The sequence below is a fragment of the Telopea speciosissima genome, chromosome 5, assembly GCF_018873765.1.
Source record: "Telopea speciosissima isolate NSW1024214 ecotype Mountain lineage chromosome 5, Tspe_v1, whole genome shotgun sequence".
Classification (NCBI taxonomy): Eukaryota; Viridiplantae; Streptophyta; class Magnoliopsida; order Proteales; family Proteaceae; genus Telopea; species Telopea speciosissima.
In genome coordinates, this window is record NC_057920.1 from 55,456,241 (window position 1) to 55,479,378 (window position 23,138).

Below are 23,138 nucleotides of genomic sequence, written 5' to 3' on the forward strand. Positions count from 1 at the left end.
AGAAGATTATGTGACACCTATATGCCCTGTTATTCTGAGAGATTGGAAGAGAAAAATGACCACCTCACCTTTCCTTAAACGAAAAATCATTAATTCCTTGTTGATGCAGGGGCCACGCAGCCTGGCAACGATCCCCCTCCTTAAGGCTCCCTCCCTTATAATACTCCCATTTTAAGGCCTGAAAAACCCATTAATCAAAGTGCTTTTGCCAAACATGGATTTACCAAGATACTGTAACATTTCTTGTGTTCTTAGTGGAGTCGTCAAACCTTGGACGTGTCACGAGGCTGGGATGTCCGTTTAAAGTCCAAAGCACCAAACACACCTTTAGCCCCAGCGCCCCCACAGAAAGTGTAAAACAGTCAGGTAGTGGCAGTTTCGTAATATTCACTCACTTTTTACTCAAGGGTATCTTTTGTAATTTTATTCTTCCAAAATTTGCATTTTGAAAACAGGCAGTGAGTGATTTTACGTCACCCCATTGCTGAGCTGTCTCATTCATCCTATCAAATCAATTGACGGTAAAAAGAATCTACAGAAGTGGTATAATTCCATAAAGTACCCCTAGATGCTTTTCTTGCTGATGTAATTAGGTGGGTGAGTCACCCACGTCTGAGGCAAACAGTTTTCCTTCGGAAATCTTCTTCAGTTCTTTCTTCCAAAAATCGCGATTCCGTCACGTCAGGCTGAAATCAGAAACGTTGTTGGGATACAATGGGTATTAGGAAATAGTGGATGGTATTATCGTCATTAGAGTATAAAGAGTTGCTTTTAAGACTTAAGACTTGAGACTTGAGAGTATATTACTTGCATTGTATCAACTGCAACGTTCCCTAGGCAAAGCCGTCCGCCCATAACCCATTCTCTCTCTTTCTCTATTTCTTTTATTTCATTCTTTTTCAGTTTCTGTTCTCTGTACTTCGTTCTCCCTTTCCATCTCTCTTCTGAGAGGTTCCAGTTTTATGATTCTCGTCTGCTGGTGCTGAGGGATTAGCAGATTAAGAACCAACAAGAAACCCTCCTTAGAGAAGCCGGAAATGCCGCTGGAGCTGCAGATTCCGGCGTTATTCCGGCAGGATTGACTGGATAAGTGGATAAAAATGCGTGAAACAGTTTTCTATGATGAGGAAGACAACAACGGAAACGGAAACAAGAAGAAGAAATCCGAGGAAGACGTTAAGGAAACAACAGAGGCAAAAGAAGATGAAGAAGAAGTCGTGTTAATCCCCACAACGTTCGTCGTCGGCCGGAGCCGATCTCAGGCCGGGAATACTCGTCGAGTAACCCCAACCACGACTGCAACCACCGACACCAGTGGCGCCACCTTTACCACAACCACAACCGCCATCGCCACCGTAGAGAAAATCCTCCCCAACGGTGATCTCTACACTGGAAGCTTCACCGGAAACGTACCTCACGGTACGGGGAAGTATCTCTGGACAGACGGGTGTATGTACGAAGGTGAGTGGCGAAAAGGTAAAGCTTCAGGTAAAGGTAAGTTCTCTTGGCCATCTGGAGCTACCTACGAAGGCGAATTCAAAGCTGGAAGGATGGATGGTGTTGGTACTTTCATCGGTGCTGATGGTGACACTTACCGTGGATCTTGGAGCGCCGATCGGAAACATGGGTTTGGCCAGAAAAGCTACGCTAATGGAGATTACTATGAGGGTCCATGGAGACGTAATTTGCAGGATGGGCAAGGAAGGTATGTGTGGAAGAATGGGAACGAATATGTGGGTGAGTGGAAGAACGGTGTGATCTCTGGCAGAGGTGTTTTGATTTGGGCTAATGGGAATCGATATGATGGGCTGTGGGACAATGGTGTCCCTAAGGGGAATGGTGTTTTTACATGGCCTGATGGAAGTTCCTATGTAGGTTCTTGGTGTAAGGATCTCAAGAATCAACAACAGCTTAATGAGGCCTTTCTTCCGAGTAAGAACTCTAAGGATCTGAGTGATTTGCCGAAGAGTCCTTTTGCTGAGGAGAACTTTATGTTGACGATGAGGAAGAGGTCTTCAGTTGATGGAGGGAGAGGAAGCTTGGCTGAGAGGAATTTCCCTCGAATTTGCATTTGGGAATCGGAGGGTGAAGCTGGGGATATCACTTGCGATATCATCGATAATGTGGAAGCATCGATGCTTTATCGGGATGGAACGGATTTGGATCGGAGTGTAGCTTTACAGAGGCGAAGTCCGTGTTGTTTTGCTGGAGATGTTAAGAAACCTGGGCAGCCTATATCAAAAGGGCATAAGAACTATGATTTGATGCTAAATCTTCAACTGGGTATCAGGTATTTTGTAGAATGGATTGATGTGTTCATCAAATTTTGTGAGCATTGCTGTTTTTAGATCTCTGTTGTTGATTGAGGCTTTTGTTTTCACTTCTAGGTATTCCGTTGGCAAGCCTGCTTTGACATTCCGGGCCCTTAAACCGGCTGATTTCGATCCAAGGGAAAAGTTCTGGACGAGGTTTCCGTCAGAGGGATCGAAAATTACACCCCCTCATCAGTCGGTGGAGTTTCGATGGAAGGACTACTGTCCCATGGTGTTCAGGTATTGATTCTGTATAATTCTCATTTAGGTTCTTCAAATTCTGTTCATATTTTCAATTGTGACTTCGAGCATTGCGGATTTGCTTCTTTGTTGTATTTCCTTAGCTTACTATATGGTATTATCTGCTCAGACATCTGAGGGAGTTGTTCAATATTGATCCTGCGGATTACATGCTAGCCATTTGCGGAAATGACGCTCTGAGAGAACTTTCTTCACCCGGAAAGAGTGGAAGCTTCTTTTACCTTACACAAGATGATCGGTTCATGATAAAGACCGTTAAGAAATCCGAAGTCAAGGTCAGTTACCCACCCATCTGACTTTCTGGGTCTGAAGTTCTTAAATTCAAGAATCCTTCAGACCCTGAAGGTACTGTGGTTGGTTGTTGGTTGTAAATTCTATTTCTGTCCAAAAATTTGAATCCTAAGTCAATTGTAGTAACTGGTCTTTGGTTTTTCATGCTCAGGTTCTTCTAAGGATGCTTCCAAGTTACTACCAACATGTTTGTCGGTATGAGAACTCCCTGGTCACAAAGTTCTTGGGTGTGCATTGTGTTAAACCAGTGGGCGGCCAGAAGGTATGGTTGGGAATGATCTGAATCTCTGTTGGGTTTCAAATTTTAGTGGTAGACAGCATTGATTTTCTGATATTGTATTTGTCTGATTGGAAATTAGACCCGGTTCATCGTGATGGGCAATTTGTTCTGCTCGGAGTATCGTATCCACAAGCGGTTTGACCTTAAAGGATCGTCACATGGCCGAACAACTGACAAACCTGAGGGAGAGATTGATGAGACAACCACCCTGAAGGACCTTGATCTGAATTTTGTGTTTCGGCTGCAACAGTCTTTGTTTGGAGAGCTAATGAGGTGAGTTTAAATCATACAAGCTTAATTATATGATTAAGTCAGATTGTAAAACATTCTGTTTAATGCAAATTTTGTTTTCTCAAATTAGTTCAGGTATACCATCTTTGAAATTTCTTACTTTAGTGACTGATATGATTATGGTTTAATTGTATTCAGACAAATTGATCGAGACTGTGAATTCTTGGAAGCCGAGAGGATCATGGATTATAGCCTCTTGGTGGGTCTTCACTTCCGTGATACCTGTGATACCTACACAGGCGATAAATCAGGGTTGTCGCCATTTATTGTGCCTTCAGGTAAGAGGATCGTTTCTACAGTTTATAGTTTCTTTTAGTTTTCATATCTCCTTATACATGAAGGCTTTATATGTTGCACCGATGTTGAAAAGCTAAAACATGTATGTTAACTTATCCTCAGGCAAGAGGGAAACATACCAAGATCATGAAGTCATGAGTGGGTGTCGCTTCTTTGATGCAGAGCTCCAGGATATGAATCATTTTGTGGCTGGGCGGTATGTCTTGTCTGTTTTTATTGTTTCCTTCTAATTTTAGCTGATTCGTTTTGGTGTTGATTTGAACCAAATATTCAAAGATTACCTGCTCATATCATAATTATGGAAGAAAGGCTTTTGTTCGCTTCCATCCTGACCTTGAAATCTTAATAACTTACATCATTGACATTGCTATCATCAAAGAATATTTCTTATCACAAACAACTTTGGAATATATTGTGGTCCGAGTTTTCTTCTCTAGCTAATTGTATAGGAATAATCTCTTCAATTATTTTCTTAGAGTTTGATATTGTTGGTTCATTAATTGGAATAATTGGAGGTGGCCTTGGTTGTCATGGTGAAACTGAAGGATAATACTCTAGACAGCACTTGCGGGTGAGTAGGGTATACCCAGTGTGTGGTGTTTTTGCTTTCTTGGATAAGAACAAGGAGGATTTTTTTATGAATACATAACACCTGCTTGTGCACAACTAAAAGGGTGAGCTTTGTCTGTATGGAGGACCCGTAACACCATGTGGGCTACATGAAGGACCCTGTACCTCAATTTCGCTATATTCCTTGGTCCACTAGGAAATTAAACTGTGGAACTGCTGTTATTCAAATTCATTATCTATGTGCAATGGAAGCTAAAGCTCACTATTATGGAATATGAACTTACATAGATCCATTATCATCACTCCAACAGAGATTTTGTAACATTAAACTAATTAGTGATGATTGTGAATGTTTGGGTCACTTGTATTTTATTATTATGTTTTCAAGAAGTGCATTGGTGAATTAATTAGATTTATTTTCTTATTCGACAATCAGGAAGCCATTGATCCGGTTAGGCGCAAACATGCCTGCAAGAGCAGAGCAGGTGGTAAGGGGGAGTGATTTTGCTCCGTTCACCCCAATTGCAGGAGGAAATTCAACACCAATACGTGGTAGTACACCACTACGTGGTAGCAGTGGCGGTGGTGGTGGTGGTGGTGAGATCTATGAAGTGATTCTATACTTTGGAATCATTGACATCCTCCAAGACTATGACATAAGTAAAAAGCTAGAGCATGCATACAAGTCCCTGCAAGCTGATCCAACTTCTATATCGGCAGTCGACCCTAAACTCTACTCAAAGAGATTTCGGGACTTCATACGCAGAATATTTATTGAGGACAAGTGATGAAGAAAGGAGAAGAAAATTGAACCCATACAGTTGCTTGATTGAATGATGGGCCGCATGCCACGGACAATATGTATGATGCCAGGATCTGTAGCCTTAACGTGCAATGGCTGGCCTGGACTGTAGAGGCCCACGAGGGCCTATCGGCGCGGTACTGGCGGGGACTGTTCATGGCTGAATTTTGGTGATCAGCCATGTTGGTGAAAGTGGGGGTGGGGTTGGGTTGTGAACTGTATATGGTTAATTAGGCGGGAGAATTGGATTCTGATTTTTATTTTATTTTTCCCCTTCTGGGTAACCATCAAAATGTGAAGATTTGGAAGATAGATACAGGAAATAGAGGAATTGCTTCCGTGAGATATTTAAAATGAGGACTGGAATAAGAATTGTACAGATAAAAAGGAGAGTAGATTATGGAAAATTTTTATATACTTTTTTCCCCTCTTTCCTTGTGAACTTGACTTGTGATTATCATCTTTGGAAATCATTTCAGGGGAGTTGCTTTCCCAAGCTTCCCCTTAGCTACAAGCCTACAAGAAAGAAAGCTTCTCTCTCTCTCTCTCTCTCCTCTCTCTCACAGATGGATTTTCTTGCTTTTGATGTGGAAGAGGGGAGGGAAAACATGTAAATGTTAAACAGGGGGGAAGACATAAAAAGGAGAGAAAAGCACGAGAAAGATGCGTGGGTGTGTTTTTCCGCTAACTTTGTTTCCCTTACCTTTAATTAAACAAACTCATTTTCCTTCTTTTGAAGATTGAAGTGAGGACACAGAAGTAAAAAAAGATAGAGAGAATACGGCAAAGCAAATGGGGTTGGAGGGAACAATAGAGAAAGAGGGAGAGGATCAGAGGAAGAGGGAGACAGAGACCAAACCCTTTTGGACCATAGAAGATCCGCCATACACGTGGAGGTGTACAATTGGTTTATGTAACAAATGCAAAAAACAGAGGGTAGTTTGGTCATTTTAGAGGGTATGTTCATCATCGGTTCTCGAGCCCAGTCCCAAAAGAGGTCAAAGTCTCTGGCAACTGGCAAGGCCGGGCAGGGGACCTGCAGGCACTCGCGCCCCCCTAGCTATCCGTACCTTTTTCTCTTCTCTCTCTCTCTCTCTCTCTTTTTTTTGTTTTTTTTAAAAAGAAATCTGGTTCTCAAACGTACGAGTCACACGTGCCTATCAAATCAAGATCACGTAAATTGTTTTGACGATCAAGATATTCCTTCACGTGTATGGACGATGATACGGCTTAGTTGTATAAAAGCAATCTGAGGAAATGATAGTTTGGTAGGCTTTTGAATTCTAGGTAAGGGACGGCTGTGATTCGCTAGACTCTGCAGTCACTGCATGCCTAAAAAGCTGGATAATCAAGGGAGAGAGAGAAAGAGTAAGATAGTGAGTTTCTTTCTTCTCTTCTCTGCAACCAAAGATCCTTCAAATCTCTTCTCTGACGCTAATCGCTCTGTTTGGACAAATAAAGCAATTATGATCAATGCTTCATCTCTCTCTCTCTCTCTCTCTCTCTCTGGTTATTGTGTACCACACTACTACTGAGTCGGTGGGTTTAATTTTGTACGCCGCTGGCTACACTGCCCTCTTATCTTATCTTATCCAGCCGTTATTACAGTTAGCAATGCCGTTATTACATACACGTCAGAGGCAGCTGAGCCTGAGCCTAGCGGTGTTCGAATTTACAAAATTATAAGTATTACCATTTTGGCGGTGAAAACATGCATTGGTTGGTTCATCATAAAGAACAGACCGGGTTTGAACCTGAACGAACCTTTTATTGGTTTTCGACCTTTTCTAGTGGGGTCCACAGACAAGGTACACAGATATCGCAGTATTATCTGTCACATGGAGGATGAGAAAGGATAACGCTCCAAATTATATTTGACAGCGAGGCATGTTGATACGTTTTGAACTGCCACCAGTTTCGCGTAAGGAAAGGGATCTGTGAGAGAGAGAGAGAGAGAAAAGTGGCACTAAATGGGAGATTGGGAATAGTGAATCTAGGGGTGTCAATCGGTTGGTTTGGATTGATTCGATTCGTTTTTATCAGTTTTTATCAGTTTCTGTGTGAGAATGAATGAGTCCAAAACATGATCCAATATGGATGCACTGGTTTTGATTTTGGTTTTTGTCGATTGGTGTTATATATCAATTTACTATCGATTTGATTTCAAGTTGGTTTCGTTTTGCCATGTAAATATATTCAAAAGTATTTAAAAAAAAAAAAAGAAAAAAAAATATTATTTGATCGAGTGGCTCCTACACCTAGACACATAAATGTGTAGAAGTACTATGCTGTCCCAATGGAAAGATAGAAATCTCATCTAGGGCGACACTTGGGTGTGCATTTCTATTGGTCAACGCGTGTATGCAGGCTCTAGAGACAACAATCTCTTTTCCTAAAACTATATTTTTTTTTATGAATTTTCAATTTCGGGGTGATATGGTTTCTTATTGGTTTCGATCCAAATTTTTTTGTTCCATTTACTATCTTTAATGATTTCAATGTAGCCCGATTTGGTTTTAGTGTCACAAAACCCTAATCCAAAACATGATCCAATAAGATCATATCAGTTTTGATTCGGTTTAATTTTGATCGGTTCGGATTTAGGGTTTTCACACCCCTAAGTGGACCCTACTCCATGCCCGGATTTGGAAAATCAAAATATTGGTGATTGAGAGAAGCACGGCCACAGTAATCACTCCACGTGGCTGATATTTTTAGATGAAAATATCTAAAAGCACTCTTTTGAGGGAGGGTTGTAATTGGCAAGGGTCCCACAAATTATTGTTTACTTGGTCTATAAGATTGACACCTGTACTTAAAAACATCCCACATGTAATCACTCCTTCCATGATCTCTGTTTTGAGGTTTTTCTGTAAATATGGTATTTTTTGGATGGCAAAATGGTCCTTAAAATGCTGGCTTCACTATGCTTCAAAACAACCGACAATCTCCCGCGCTTCCTCTTTATGTTTCTTTGGAAATGCCTTTTTTGTTCAGTTTGGTGATGTTTGTTGGAGTTCAATTATTAAAAACAAATAATATAATAGGATTTTATATTCCATCTTTAGAAGAGGGAAAATAAAATCAAAAGAAAATGAAATGAGAACTCGTTTTTCTCTCTAAACAAACAAACAAAATTAAATTATTGGTGAATTTGGGTATCTTTTAAGCCACGAGGTTGTGTGGGGCATTTTGATAGGGCTAACATAGTAAATGCAGCTAACATTGTGTCGGGGTGTCTCCATGGAGAGTCGTATTCTGAATAATTGGGTTCACAACTTGCAATAGACATTGTGGACTTCATGTCAGGCTTAGTGCCTTGCAAAGTCTACATCCCAATCAAGAACCCCCTAACCATAAACCTAACAATTTTATTTGTGTTCCTTTGAACCCTAAAACCACCAACTACAGTTTTCCTTACCGGTTCAACCATGTTAAACCATAAAGGGGGCCCCGGTTCAACCTAATCCAACATGTATGGATAATAGCTAGTTAATTCATGTATTTTTGCCCGGCAGCGTCCCCATGCGACCTATCACATGAGGCAGTGAAATTATCACCTTACCCTCCCCTTAGATGCATGTGTGTGCATTCCCATTGCCCCTCGCGCTGATGCAGAGCTCACACAGTGTGGAAACAAATCCCTTCACATATTTTATATCTTGGTGACTTGGCCGTTTTATTTGCAAACTTTTGTCATTCTTTTTTTTGGGAGACGATTCCCTACACTACCCGAGTGAACCCTTTGAAATCTAACAAAAAGAGGAAGGGTATTTATGACATATCATTCCCTCACTATATGTGAAGGGATGTATAATTTCATTTTTGAGCTGACATTGTACAAAACTTTTTTCGTTTTATTTTTTTCATCTTATTTTGGATTTTCTCTTTTCAAATTTCTAGTTTATATGTTTTAGAAGTTTTTGAAAATCATTAGATAAAGCTGAGCTACCCATTTTTACAATTTTCTTATTATAAACCGATTGTTCCCAATTAGAGTTGAGACAATGCATAGTAACATCTATAGTATTGGTACACATGCATGGACATACACATGATTTGTGCGAATACAAAATGGGGTGTTTGATTGAGTTAGACTATTAAATTTGACATGCAGCTAATTTAGGGCATGTTCTCTCTATCCAACGATCAGAATAGACGTATCATCTGTTCATACGGCAGAATATATGTCTTGTGACATTTGGAAAAATAACAAACTAACTTTCGTGATAATAACAATTCGCCTACAGGTTTATAGGAAGAAGGAGCATGTCCAGTAGCGTGGCTCCTGCGCCTAGACACAAGGCCCTAAAAAATGACTACACCATCCCCATGAAAGATGGAAATACCCACCCCTATTGATTCTTCTACGCGCACTCCCATTGGCCCTCACATTGGCACAGGGGCCACGCTCCCAGACATAAAACTCTCCTCCAAAATTTATATATATATATATGACAACTTTTTGATCATATTTTCAAATGATCAAATCAAACATTAATTTTATTTGAACTTATCCCCTACCATATTTTTGGGGGTACCCAAACTGATTATGGTCTGAAATGTTTATGGGTCTAGCAGTGATGGTTTCAAAGATCAGTTTCAGATGAGACTGATCTGATCCATTATGTGTTTACAAAGGTTTTTCCTATAGGAATTCTTTTTTCTCCCAAGTTTCATATTTTCATGTTCATGCCCATCCAAAGAAAGTTCACTGGTGAACATGAAAACATGAAACTTTGTTTAGGTGGCATGAACAACATCACCAACATATGTTGAAGTAGACTCAAACCTGTCATGTTCCCCCTCTGGTTCTTTTGTGGGGAGCAGAAGTTGGATTTGAGAAAGGCACTTGATGTGTATTCTTACTTAATCATTGTGAAATTGAATGGATTTTGAGGAATAGTTCAATCTAATTGCTAACATTTCAAACATATTTTGTGGAAATAAAGGCAAGGTACTCATTTTGAGTAGGGATGTAAATGGATAACGAAATCCGAATCCGATCTGCATCCGTGTCCGTTTAGGGGCATCCGTATTCGTTTAGAGATATCCAGGAAATAATCCGAATACTCGATTAAAATCGTCGAAAAAATCCGAATACTTAATAATAAAAAATTAAGTAAATAATGATTTTGAGGGTTTTTGAAGATTCAATAGGTTCTAGAATATGATGAAAAGAGAATCATGATCTAAGAGATATGGATTGAGAGTGAATTGTATCCACTAGGGGAGGAAGGTCGGGTTACACAAGGCAGAGATGTAAGCGGATGATCGAAATTAATTCGATCCGCATCCGAATCCGTTTAGGCGTATCCGACCCGCCAGGGAATATCCGGCCCGATCACATCCGATCCGTATCCGATCCGAATCCGATCCGTTTACATCCCTAATTTTGAGGCTAAAATCCTCATAAAAACCACATTCCATTGGATTGTCTCAAGGGCTTCTCACATGCTCTTCAGACATATGTTGTAGTTTGACACTGACCCAACAAAGTGACAAATTAAAGCAGGCAATTGTAAGTTTAGGTTTTGTAACATGTCATGCTTATCAAGTAAAGTTTTACACCGAAACAAACGGAGCCTTAATAATTTGTTCAAGTAAAATTTTAGACAATAATTGAAAAAAAATCAAAAGAATTTATTGATTCGATGATATTTTTATTGTTATACTGGTAAAAGCGGTGATGGGTCCTCACCCGGACTGTTAAGCTCTTTACTTTGATTAAGTAAAACTTGGCTTTATGTCATTATCTTGACTTGTTAACACTAATCTTTTTCTATTGAGACAAGTAGGATAGAAGGAAGCTACAGTAACCTACCATGAGTTATGAATTTGAGAAACATCTTATCATCTTTGGAAGAAATTAATCCAAGAGAGTCCTTGTCTTAGAAACCATTACAATAGTATCTTCCCCTATTCTCATGATGAATGATTGAAAGGGGAAAGGAAAGTCTAGGAGCATTTGGGAAGAGTTTTTGCCCTCCTAGAAGGGGCGCCCATCCTCATTGGCCAAGAAAAAAATAAAGAAAGTTAAAAGGCTAAGAGAAGGACTAAATACTTATCAGATATTTTGAATACACATCATAGATAACATTATTTATTTATTAATTTATTTTTTGTTGTTAAAGGTCAGCAAAGTATGTATTGATATAAAAGAATTGACGTTACAAGAATGACTGAAAAACTTCCAAAAAAAAAAACTCATAAATTTGCCAATTTACCTTCGGCATTGCCATCAATAAAAGACAGATCCTGAAAAACTTTATAATAACTATGGAAAAAACCCAAAAATCAGATAAGAAAATTATGTAAATCTGTAGTAGAGTTGGCCAAGCGCTTTCCAAGAGACCGCCTGAACAATGAAATTAGGGGTGCCATTCCAAATGTTTGAGATTTTAACTTTAGCAGCATGATTTACAAAAGCATTTGCAGTTGCATTTGCTTCCCAAAAATAGTGGATGATTCACCACTGAATAGAGTCAAGGAAGGTAGAGACCGACCACCAAGTCTACATGAAGCACCATAGAATCTTGTGAGATAGAATGGATGTTACCACTGCTACGAGATAGCGCATAACCTTAATGGATCATTAGATGTTAGACCCATGGTTTCTTTTTTGTGGGTAAATTTGACAACCCATTGCCCACCCTACCCGGATCCAATAAACATCTCTTATTTGAATCCTGTTGGAGCTAGGGCAGTACTAAGAATAAAAGATGCAAAGCTTGTTGGCTGACTAGACATTTACATTAGATAGCATCTATTTATGAAAATAGAGTGGTGCTTTTGTTCCAACCTATCTTCCCTACTTTGAAATAAACTGTTTTTAGGTTTCACCAAACTGATTGCATACCATAAAAGCACTGTGGATGAAATGAAAGATTAGAATAAATTCTCTATTATTGTGAGTGGGGGATAAAGAAGCCATCAAGGCTTAGAAATCTGAAAGTGACAACAACAACTTCAACAGAGAAAAAAAGGAGAGAGAAGCTGATGCCTTGGGGAATGGGGATAGGGATCTCTCTCTTTAAGATAGGCTTTTCAATCATGAACCAACATTGCTTAATTTCTTGTTTACTTAATACATTTGTGACTGAAATCTATCATTTTAATGAATCAAACTTTAGTTTTGAATTGGGTTATGAAAAGATGACAAGCATGGGGTTACATGATACATGCACCCTTGCCATGTCATATGTACTTAGAAGTAGTGGGGTAGTACATAGGAGTAGTGGTAGTGGATCTGGACCCTCTAATTTCGAGCTGCCCCTATTTTCGTGCGCTTCACACATAGCAAGGAGGAAAAGACTGTCTTACCCCCACTCGGGTAGGGGTAAGGCGATGTTTTCACCGCCTTGCTGAGTCTAAGGTGCACACGACAATAGGGGCAGCTCAACAGTAGAGGACTCCGACGCATAGTGGTTATGGGGGAAAATTGTAACTAAAGTTGATGTGTCAATTAAGTAGCGGTTGCAATCCTTATGCAACCTTTTTAATAGCAAATAAGACTGGAGAACTCTAGTTGGAAAAATGTTATCTTGAGAAGAAGATCGACAACCTCTTAATTACGTCACGATGCCAGGCTTATCTATTTCTTATTTTATCTCTTATTTTTCCTTCTCCTTTTTTTTTTATTTTTTATTGCTTATTCTCTCCAATGTATCTGTGCAACATAATAATGGATTTGTACATGGCATTGACTCATTCAAAGACACATGTCGATGTTCTAAACCACTTGCTTAAGTGATTCCTAACTGATTGTTATTTGACTAAGTAAGTGATGATGATGAGTAGTTAGGTCTAAGACAATTTTAATTGTAGAAGAGCTTTTCTTTGGTTTGGAGCTCATAATTGACAATTTTAATTTAAACCCTTCAACCCACTCATCTCTGTGGTTGTCTCAGTTATGAATTTGTCTCCTTTCTCCATTGGAATTTTAGGGTGGAACCAAAAAGGAAGGTTTTAATAGAGACCTGACCTACCTTTGGCTCATTTCACATTTTTCTCAATTGGGTCACCAAGTTTTGATAACTTTAACTGAACCTCCATGAATGTTGTAAAGTGGGAATGTATTCCATTTACAGAATCCTACCATCTTATTCTCTGAATCAATATTGGTGATTCTCTTCTTTTTGGTGGTCCCAAGTTAATGTTCTTTATGCCAAACATTGAGCAATTCTTAAGAGATCTCCATCTCCAAGAGTTTTGATTCATTTGTTTCTCACCCTTTCATTAGAAACTGTTTCTTTTGGGGTTTGAGCCTTCTGACTACACTATCCCTTTTTTGGGTATCAAAGAGAAGCATTATCATGCTTTCTTCTTGGTTGTAACCTTTTGTTCTGTTTTTTAGGTTATAGTGTTAAACAATATTAAGGCTTTAGGGCCAAACTTAATACAAGAACTAACAAGGGAGGTACAACCTAGGACAGAAGTGGAATTTTTCTCTTTTCAGTTCATGTGACCTCACTTCATCTCTTGGGGTTCTAGGAATATTCTTGCCAGTGCTGCAACTTAATTGATTAAAGTTGGATGTTCTGATTCGATGTTTGATTTTCTATATATTTCATTCATTAATGATGTAACAGTTGATTCTATTGTCACTTCCACACAGGGATGTAAACGGATCAGATTCAGCTCGGATAGTGCTATATCTGCATCTGCGTCCGCATCCAATTAGTTTTCGGACGGATTCAGATAATGCTAAACAGATACGAACACGTATATGGATCGGATAATTTATCCGTTTACAGTAAATATAGCTTTTCGGATAGCTATAGCCTATCTGTATCCGTATTCACATTCGTTTAGCTTTCGGATGGATTCGAATAGTGCTAAACAGATACAGACATAGATACCGAAACGGATTTCGGCTATTCATTTACACCCCTACTTCCACAATTCCACTACAGAAAAATAAAAATAAAAATCTAGGATTATTTACTATTTATAACACATATGGTTTAGACACAAAATTACAAAAATAAACTTGAGCTAGAAATCTTATCACTATTTATCTCATCCACAATTCCCACCACAAATATTTCATTTTTGGATTTGAATTTTTGAGCAAATGGATTGTCTTTGTTTTTAATTTTCACTATAGTGGATTCTCTAGGATTTTTATATCCATATCAAGTTGGAATATGCACAAAACATAATTTTTGTTTCATTGCACATAATTTATAGATTTGTACTATCAATCCGAGCCATAATTAAAACGAAACGATAAAAAACTTTGTTAGATATGACACGTTTTAATGGTTTGGAATTTTAATAAGACAGTAAAAAAATAAGGTCAAAAATTTCGATAACAGGTAAAAAAAAAAAATGAACTATACGAGTTTTAAATATTTAAACATGAAAAATACGGGAACAAAAACATAACAATATATATATATATATATATACATAAATTTGTGGGACCAACATATTTTTTGGAAAGAGGGAAATTTTATAATAAATTAATAGGGGAGTGGAAGTTACACTCGGTAATATTTCTTCCCATTAGCGTCATTCCGTATGTTGATGGAAAGGCCCTCTGGGAGGCTGTGGGACCAACATATGATTTATTATTTAAATAGTAATAGTTGATGTGTGGGTAATAAGAATATATGCTATTAATTATTTTTTTGAAAATTAAGAGTAATTTTTTTTAAAGTGTATTTATTCAATTTAAAAAGCGTAAGTTGTGTTTAAATGCGTTTAAAACGGATTCGTTTTTTAGTGTGTTTTTCAATATTTTTTGGACATTATGGAAAATAGATTTAATAAGTGGAAAAAAAAAACTCGATAACAAAAACGGGCATTTAAATCGCATTTTAATTAATTATGATCCAAACAAGACAAACTGAGTTAGAGATTATGGGCCTTGTTGGGCTAAACCTCAACTTAGCTCATATGGAATTTGCCATTGGACTAGGTTAATTTAAGGAGTACAACATAAACCCACAAAGCCATTATTTCTGAGCTCCATAACCCATTATCATTCATATAAGAGATAACACCAAATTAGCTATCAGAAAGATAATAATAATAAAAAAGGGTTTTCATAAAAAAAATAATAATAATAAAAAGGGTAGATTACACGCTATCCCTTGGTTTTCAAACGAAACTCAAATCACCCCCTGATTTTTTAAAATACTCAAATCATCCCCTGTATTAGACCTCAATATGACAAAGTAGTCCCTACCGTTAGTTTTGTGTTGTTAAGTGATGATGTCAGCCAGTTAAATGAATTTAAATTTCTAAACTACCCTTGACATCCAAACATAGATTTTGAAGGGTAGTATTGTAAATTTAATTCTAATGTTTTAATACAAGGGTAAAATAGTCCCTTCACACCAATAACTAACAGCAGACTAATACCGCTACTGTAGAGGCGGACGGATGAGTATTTTAAAAAATCAGGGAGTGACATGTAATTTATCCTAATAAAAAATTATGATATTAAAGTTTACTATAATAATAACAAGGCAAAAGGTTTTATACATGACCGTGCATGATGTATGACCATGCTGAGGGGTCGTGTGTTATACACAATCATACCCATCCAATAGTCGAAAGATCGACCAAGCATCATGCATGGCCATGTACGAAACCTCTCCCCTAATAAAAGTATTTTAAATTAAATTAAATGATATCTAGTCCCAGCTCATTTTAGTTCATGACAAGTGACAACCAATTGGAATGAGAGGTTCCATTGAATCTGGTCCAACTAATTTAATTCCCTCACTTATCTGTTTGGGAAATGGTATTTTGTTTGACTACTAATTTAATTCCCTCACGTTTCTGTTTGGGAAATGGTATTTTGTTTGACTAGATTAAACCATGAAACTCTAAGCTTACATGTAACAATCTGAACCAACCATTTGGAACCAATGAATTGTTTTAATTTCTGTTTTTTTTTTTTTATTATTTATTTTAAGTTTAGTCCATGAAGATAGGGGTGAGACCGTGGGACGGTGGAAGACGTGGCCGGAATCCTCCACTCCCACAGTATCACCTGACACTTTTCAATATTATCTTTCTTTAGATTATTATAATATAATATAATATAATAGCTCAGGATTTCATGGTTGGACCGGCAGCCTTCAGGTGTGTCTGTGTATGTGTGTGAGTTGGAAACCCTAGAGCATGTTTTTAGGAGATTTTATTAGGTGTTTCTCATGGACTCACAATAAAAAATGGTCTCTACATGGGGATCATTATCCTCTCACGTTCCTGCCTGGTATAGTTGTCCGGTTCCTCTCATAAAAGGATAAAAATGCCAATCTAATCTCCTATTCGAACGCACTGCCCGGGGTATGGTTAAGTTGTCATTTTCGATCCACTATGAGAGGAATCAGACAACCGAATGGGGCAAGGATAATATGATCAGTGTTTTCTTAATGTTATATTATTCATTCAATAATGTTTTCTCTTTTGCCAAACATTTTGGTTACTTCTTGTACCCACGATTATAAGGGTGTCAAATTCAGACTGAAATTGAAAAATCGAAACTTGAAACTGGATCGAATATGTAAAAAACCGAACCAAATAGTTAGGTTTTAGAATTGATTCGATTATCGGTTCGGTTCCCGGTCCAGAATAGAAACCGAATTCCGTTACCCAAAATCGAAGCGAATTTGAAAATTTATTATATTAAAGTATATTATTATTTTATAATACTAATAAATTATAGTGTTATTACTAATGTTAATATTAGATTTTATAAAACTACTATACTATACTACAGTATTATAGTATAATAATATGTCACAGTATATTATAGTATATGGACCAAGTACAGTACCCGTAACCGAACCGTGTAAGAACCAAATATAACCGAATAAGAATCAAAACTGAGCAGGTTTGGTTTGAGTATCGAATTTTCAGAACCCATTCAGTTCTCGATTTGGTTCCCGATCACACCCACACTCTCTAGAACCAGACCAAAACCGAATCAAGTAACTAATTCCAAACCGATTTACATCCTTACCCACAAACATGTTTGTAGCAGAGTAGTGCCCGGTTCAACCAGCTGAACTTGTAGGCTTTGGACATTGCCCTATTAGGTGAAATTACCTTAGCCAAGCCAATTTGAGTCCCTATTAATGACTTTTTAAGATTGGGAAAAAATTTCATGAACACCTTCTCTAAGTATATCGAAGATCATCGACAACCAAATTTATCACAAAATATCACAGACACCCTTTATTTCTTACTTTATGAGTTTATTTCGATTTAGTCCACTCTGTTAGGCCTGTGCAGTTAAGCTGCTGTTAACTCTTTTATAATGGTGAAATTACCCTTACCACAAGGTGAACCTCCCATGATAAGAGTTTATCCCAAAATGAAAATGAGGATTTTAAAATGAAGAAAGTTTTCATATACGGTCAAATGTGCTTCATCTGTCCTCGTTGTTCGAACAACACCTTGGCCACGTGTCGATATTTATTATCGCGTTGGATGATGTCCAACTCGGGGGTGGGCTGGAGAGAAGCGGGATCCGTTAATATAGCTTAGCACTAACATTAATGATTTTTATGAGTCTAAGTGTCGATCAAATGGGCGGCTACCATAGAAATGTGACAATTCTATTTGATTCCATTCGCCATTGACCGCGTCATTGAATCGTCAAGAACAGGACCACTGACTGTTATTTTCAACAAAAGATAGAAGCATTGGAAGGTTGAAATCTAAATTTGAGGTCGACATTTATAATAAGAATTTTTTCTTGCCCAATAGTCATTGTCAAACAAATTAATGGCTTTCATGATCCTACATGAACATCTCACATGAGTTGGCCTCATAATGGAAGTTTACTAAGATAGGGATCACAAAAAAAAAATAATAATAATAATATTTTTTTGAAGAAATAGTTGATCCTTATTGTGATTGTCAGGATTCAAGAATTATAACATTTTAATTTATGATTTGAGTGTTCTTCCATAGGAATAATCTCACCATGGAAACCCACAAACTTTAGTTGGATAGAAATCTCGTATTCAACTTTTTTTAAATTGTTGTCGACCTCATCCTTCTGCAATGTTTAATAATATTAATCGTTGGATTGCTGATCTGAAACTATTTACGTCTTTCTCCCAACATATTGTCCCCTCCTCCCCCTCGCAGGTCCTCCTTTATCCCATTATGACTGCCTTGTGTTGGTCCAATCAAATCACGCCTTGTGTTATTTGAGATGATAGTTTTGATAAGGAATCTTATGAAGTTTGATGGGTTTCTATCATTACACGTATTTGACCAAAAATTTGTTTTTGGCCAAACTTCATCTATGGATCATAACAAATATTGGCTACATGAAAATTGTTTTTCTGCTATATGGTTAGCTTAACTAATATCAAAATTTTGTGAATATGTTATTACTGTCACCCTCTACTCATTTTGTAAGTTTCAGTAAATATTCCTATAATGACAGTTTAAAGTAAAATTTTAAGAAAATCAATACTTTTGAGAAGAATTGAAGGAAGTATTAACCATTAAAAATACAAGTAAGACAGATTGTCTTCTCCCTTCCTCCTTGTTTAACAAAGTCTAAAGCCAATCTTTTTTTTTAACAATTTTTAGTGTTTTTTCTTTGACAAAGTTCATATAAGTAAAACTAATTTTGGAGCCTTCTACCGACCATAATAGTTATTTAACTATAAGTGTTTAACTAGTATCCCTTTGTCTATTCATCCTTTCACAAGGACTTTAAGATGGTGACCTGAATGTAAGACTGACTCATTTAATTGGAAAATATCCCATCTAGAAATTTTGGAGAAGGACAAATCACTTTTGGGGTTTTCCACCGCCTCTAGCTATCTAGTTGCTGTTTACAAGCTTAGAATGAATCCCTTTGTCTATTTAAGATGGTGATTCCAATGCAGTTAGACATTTAGTTGGAACCTATCCCAACTGATTTCAAACACTAGTGGAATTTCTACCCAAAAAAAAAACTCTAAAGGAATTCATAAAAAAAAAAAAAAAAGGGTGTATCTAATTCATGAGGCTCTCGTAATTACAGGGTCTGAGGAGGGTCATATTTACGTATTAAAATCCTCTGCAGTACTGCCGGGTGTGCGATGCACATCTGGCGGTACAACAAAGGCCATGTGTGCCATGTGTGCCATGTGGCCTCTGCTGTGCCGTAGGATGTGCACCGCACACCCACCGGTACTGCAGAGGATCTTGGTCTCATATTTACATAGCTTTACCCGAGATGTTGTTTACCAACTCGAACTCATAACTACTAGGTCACAATGAAGTAATCTTACTACTGTTGCATCGAGACCCACCCACTATTCTATTGGAATTCATATCCGGTGATGGCACTTGTTCTTTTTTCAAATTAGAGGAGTGTTGTCATATAAAAAAAAAAAAACAAGGGAGTGTACGTTAAACAAGAAAATGTATTCTATATCAAACAACATGTAAACAAAGATTTTTCGTGCATAAAAACTTAAGAATTAGTTTTTGTGCACGTAATTGGTCGTGACTTTCAACTGTTGGGTGGGGGGAGGGGTAGAATTGTAATAACACATTCCTCTCTCTCTCTCCCCCATCCAATAGTTGAAGCGTACACAGCCACGCATAAAACCTTTTGCTGAAAATAAATGTGAAAACAAATTACAACATTGTATTGATGCATATAGGTTTTTTTTTTTTTCAAGCGCTTAATTTGTGTATTTGTACGTTGTGATTGGCTCAGTACCATGGGCATGCGGCAAGCTCAATTCATTGTTGACAGAGAGTAGGACCGACGTAAAATACTCATGACCAATATTTTACTTGAGTTCAAAATATGACTACTTGCTCAAAAATTATTTTTGCCCGTGTTCCTATGAAATGCCATGAAGCTCATATATGTGAGAGAATTCTTGTCAAGTAATCATATAGTAGAGCTGATCACCCTGCTTTTTTTATGCAAACTTGAGTGGGGAAAATTTAATTGTGTTTTAACTATTTTTTGAAAACTCTCAACATGTCAAATAATTTGTAGTCTTATTTTTTTGCCCTTTTAATATAACAACACAAATCCTCTTGTGTTGGCTTGTGATTTTCTATGTAATTTTAGTTTAATTTAAATAAATTCATTGTGATATGGTTGAAGGTACCATGAAAGGTCTGAAGTGAGAATTTGATAGAGATGTGACATCTCGAAGTTGTGAAATAAATATAAAATAGATTCTTGGTCTATAACTTATTTTGAAATCCAATGCTTCTTTATTTTCTCGTTTTATAATGTATTCTAGCTGGAGAATCTATTCCGAAAATGCATACCAAACAAAATGTTAAAAATCGTATTTACATTAGTTCTGGACCTAAAATCAAACTTCTTTTCCACTTGATTTTAAAAAAAAAAAAAAAAAAAAGCTAGCTTCTGTTCTTATGCTTAAAATATGGGGAAAAATGCTTTCAAAAGGGAGAAAGGGAAAAAAAATATTGAAGCTTTCTCTCACAAATCCTCTTTTGTAGGTTTGTGATTTTCTATGTAATTTTAGTTTAATTTAAATAAATTCATTGTGAGTGTGGTTGAAGGTACCATGAAAGGTCTAAAGTGACATTTTGATAGAAATGTGAAATCTTGAAGCTGTGAATTAAAGATACAAATTAGCTTTTGATAGACTTTGTTGTAGCGATTTATGGATGTCTACTATAATTAATTGTTGGATTTCTCTTTTCTCTTGTCTTACATCGTAGGGTTGGCGAGTTACAAAAGGGTCCACTAGTATTAAACAATAGGGGAAAAACATGTGCGTTGGCAAATCAAAGTCGAGATTGGATCATGTCCTTGTACAAAAACCGTCCAAGGCCCTCTAGGGCCACTCACATATAATCCACTGTGGGATCCATATGAGTGGCCCTAGAGGGCCTTGGACGGTACTTGTACAAGGACATGATCTGCGCTCAACAAAGTCCCCTAACTGATGCACCCTTCAATTGAGAAGTATAGTCAAATAATCCTCTTAATGCCCCAAATTTGAAAACCTGAGGCTGTGTTTGGTATGCATTCTTGGAATAGATTCTGGGTCTATACCCTTTCTCGCTTTAGAATGCATTCTAGATGGAGAATCTATTTCAAGAATACATACCAAACAAAACGTTAAAAATCCCATTTACATCAGTTCTGGACCTAAAATCAAACCTCTTTACCACTTGATATTATAACAAAGTTAGCTTCTGTTCTTATGTTTACAATATTGGAAAAATATGCTTTGAAAAGTGAGAAAAGGAAAAAAACAAAAAAAATAAAAAATGAAGCTTTCTGTCACAATCTTGCATTTATAACTTTGAGAAATTTCATTTTAATGGTTGAAAAAATATAAGGGAAAAATCTTAACATGATTAACCATACAATGGAGATAAGACTCAAAAATATGTTATTATCTTCATGTTGACATTTGTTACATTTTGTAGAATTAATTATTTAAAATGTTCCATTTCTTTGATATAAAATACTGAAAATTTTCCTCTTAACAATAATTTAAAAATGATATCAAGCTACATTTTATCATCTTAATCTTAATTTTTTTTAATATTTCATTATAATAAAGGTCATTTTATAAAGGGAACATTGATACGTAAGCAAAGAAGTGATGAATTTTACTTCTTTTGTATGGTGCTTGTGAATGACCACTTTTAGAGCCGCTAACACCGGCCTTAATTGTTGACAATTGATGCAATTATAGAAAGAAAAATATTTTTCTTGAATTAGAGAGTGCAACATCACAAGGTTATGTTGTGAAGCTAATATTGTTATTTAATTAGAGAGAACATCTGTTGGAGAGCCATAATGTCATGGGAATCTTAGCATCCCCCTTCCTATTTCTTCTAGGTTGCGGGGTTGTTGAAACCAAGAAATTTTTGTTGTGAAATATTTGTTGTTTTCCTGGTGTTTCTTCACGTTTTCGATAAAATCTTCTTAAAGAAGTATTTTTATAAAGTTTTCAGTGATATTAGTGGATGATATTCGAACTATTCCAACCCTAACACCACAAGAATCTTAACCAAAATGCAAGGGCATTTTAGTAATTAGGTTGGATTAGGTTCTTAAGAACAAATAGTGGGGGTAAAAGGATCTTTTTAAATTAGATTAGGGCAAAAAGATCTTTTCATATTATGAACAAATAAGTCAAGGCAATTAGGTCTTTTCAAATTTAGAAAAGATAGAAGAAAGGGTAGTTTGAACAAGTTTTTAGCACTTAATGCCTAAACTTAATGGTGTGGACTTAAATGGCTTTAGGGGGGGTAAAGTAGGTGTGGTACATGGAATTTGTACGGGTGGTACGTGAACTTATCAGAACCTTAGGGGGTATGAGGAATACTGGGTGCATTTTTGGGGGTACGTGTATTTTTTTCAAAAAAATTGGTAAACTAGACCAATGCAGACCGATCTAGATCGATAGTGATAGAGACCGATACCAATTACTAAAACTCTGGCTTAGACTGAACAACACTTCATCATAGGAGGCTACATCAAATAAACCTGTGTTGGTTCCTTGAAGGCCTTTAGGGCTACATTACAGGTTGTATTACAGCTTGTGTGATGAGCCACGATCCATTCACACTTAAATGCATTAAATGCCTCATTCACATTATAGATTTGATGGGAATGGTTCAGGGAAGGTCTTTATCATTCCAGACAAGTAGTTCTGTTGTAAGCAGACAAGTTGCTCTAACAAAGTACTTACTTTTTAAGGGATACCCTTTTGGTCCAATTATTTTGCTCATTGTGCACTCATAGCTTGAACCGATTCTGTTGGGTCTGTGTTGGGCTTAACAAGGGTTAAATTCATTCTCATTATAAGAAAGCTTGTAAGCTCGAGCTCAGTTCAGGTCTTATAGATCCTGATCTAATTGTGCACTACACTAAGTTACTAATTACTATAAAGTTTTTCTTCAACACATGGTGAAGGTTCACAACACCATCTTAGGATTCTCAAACCCTTATAGGGTTTTAGTATGTTTTTCATGATACTTTCTTGCGTGGCATCGGGTTCCTTTTCAGGAAGTCCAATGCCCAAGGAGTGCCCAGTGTGGCATCCAA

The 23,138-nt window shown here is 37.1% G+C and overlaps 1 protein-coding gene across 2 annotated transcripts; it reads left to right on the forward strand.

Annotated features, from left to right (window-relative positions):
* Positions 1 to 990: 990 nt before the first annotated feature.
* LOC122661922 (phosphatidylinositol 4-phosphate 5-kinase 1-like) lies at positions 991 to 5,546 on the forward strand. 2 transcript variants are annotated; one of them, XM_043857436.1, is made up of 9 exons: positions 991 to 2,290; positions 2,388 to 2,552; positions 2,683 to 2,848; positions 3,016 to 3,126; positions 3,224 to 3,417; positions 3,574 to 3,713; positions 3,835 to 3,928; positions 4,739 to 4,851; positions 4,891 to 5,546. In XM_043857436.1, exons 1-9 carry the CDS (start codon positions 1,101 to 1,103, stop codon positions 5,088 to 5,090), a joined length of 2,373 nt encoding a protein of 790 aa, XP_043713371.1. In that variant the 5' UTR covers positions 991 to 1,100; the 3' UTR covers positions 5,091 to 5,546. The 2 variants fall into 2 exon arrangements, with proteins under 2 accessions (XP_043713371.1, XP_043713370.1); XM_043857435.1 differs by having other exon boundaries at positions 4,739 to 5,546.
* The last annotated feature ends 17,592 nt before the right edge of the window (positions 5,547 to 23,138 follow it).

What these genes read in the sequence shown, in the direction of transcription:
- LOC122661922 (XM_043857435.1), top strand. Translation starts at nt 1,101, where the DNA reads ATGCGTGAAACAGTTTTCTATGATGAGGAAGACAACAACGGAAACGGA. An exon ending in AATCTTCAACTGGGTATCAG is followed by an intron (nt 2,291 to 2,387) that starts GTATTTTGTAGA and finishes TTTCACTTCTAG; the next exon opens with GTATTCCGTTGGCAAGCCTG. An exon ending in GCCATTTATTGTGCCTTCAG is followed by an intron (nt 3,714 to 3,834) that starts GTAAGAGGATCG and finishes ACTTATCCTCAG; the next exon opens with GCAAGAGGGAAACATACCAA.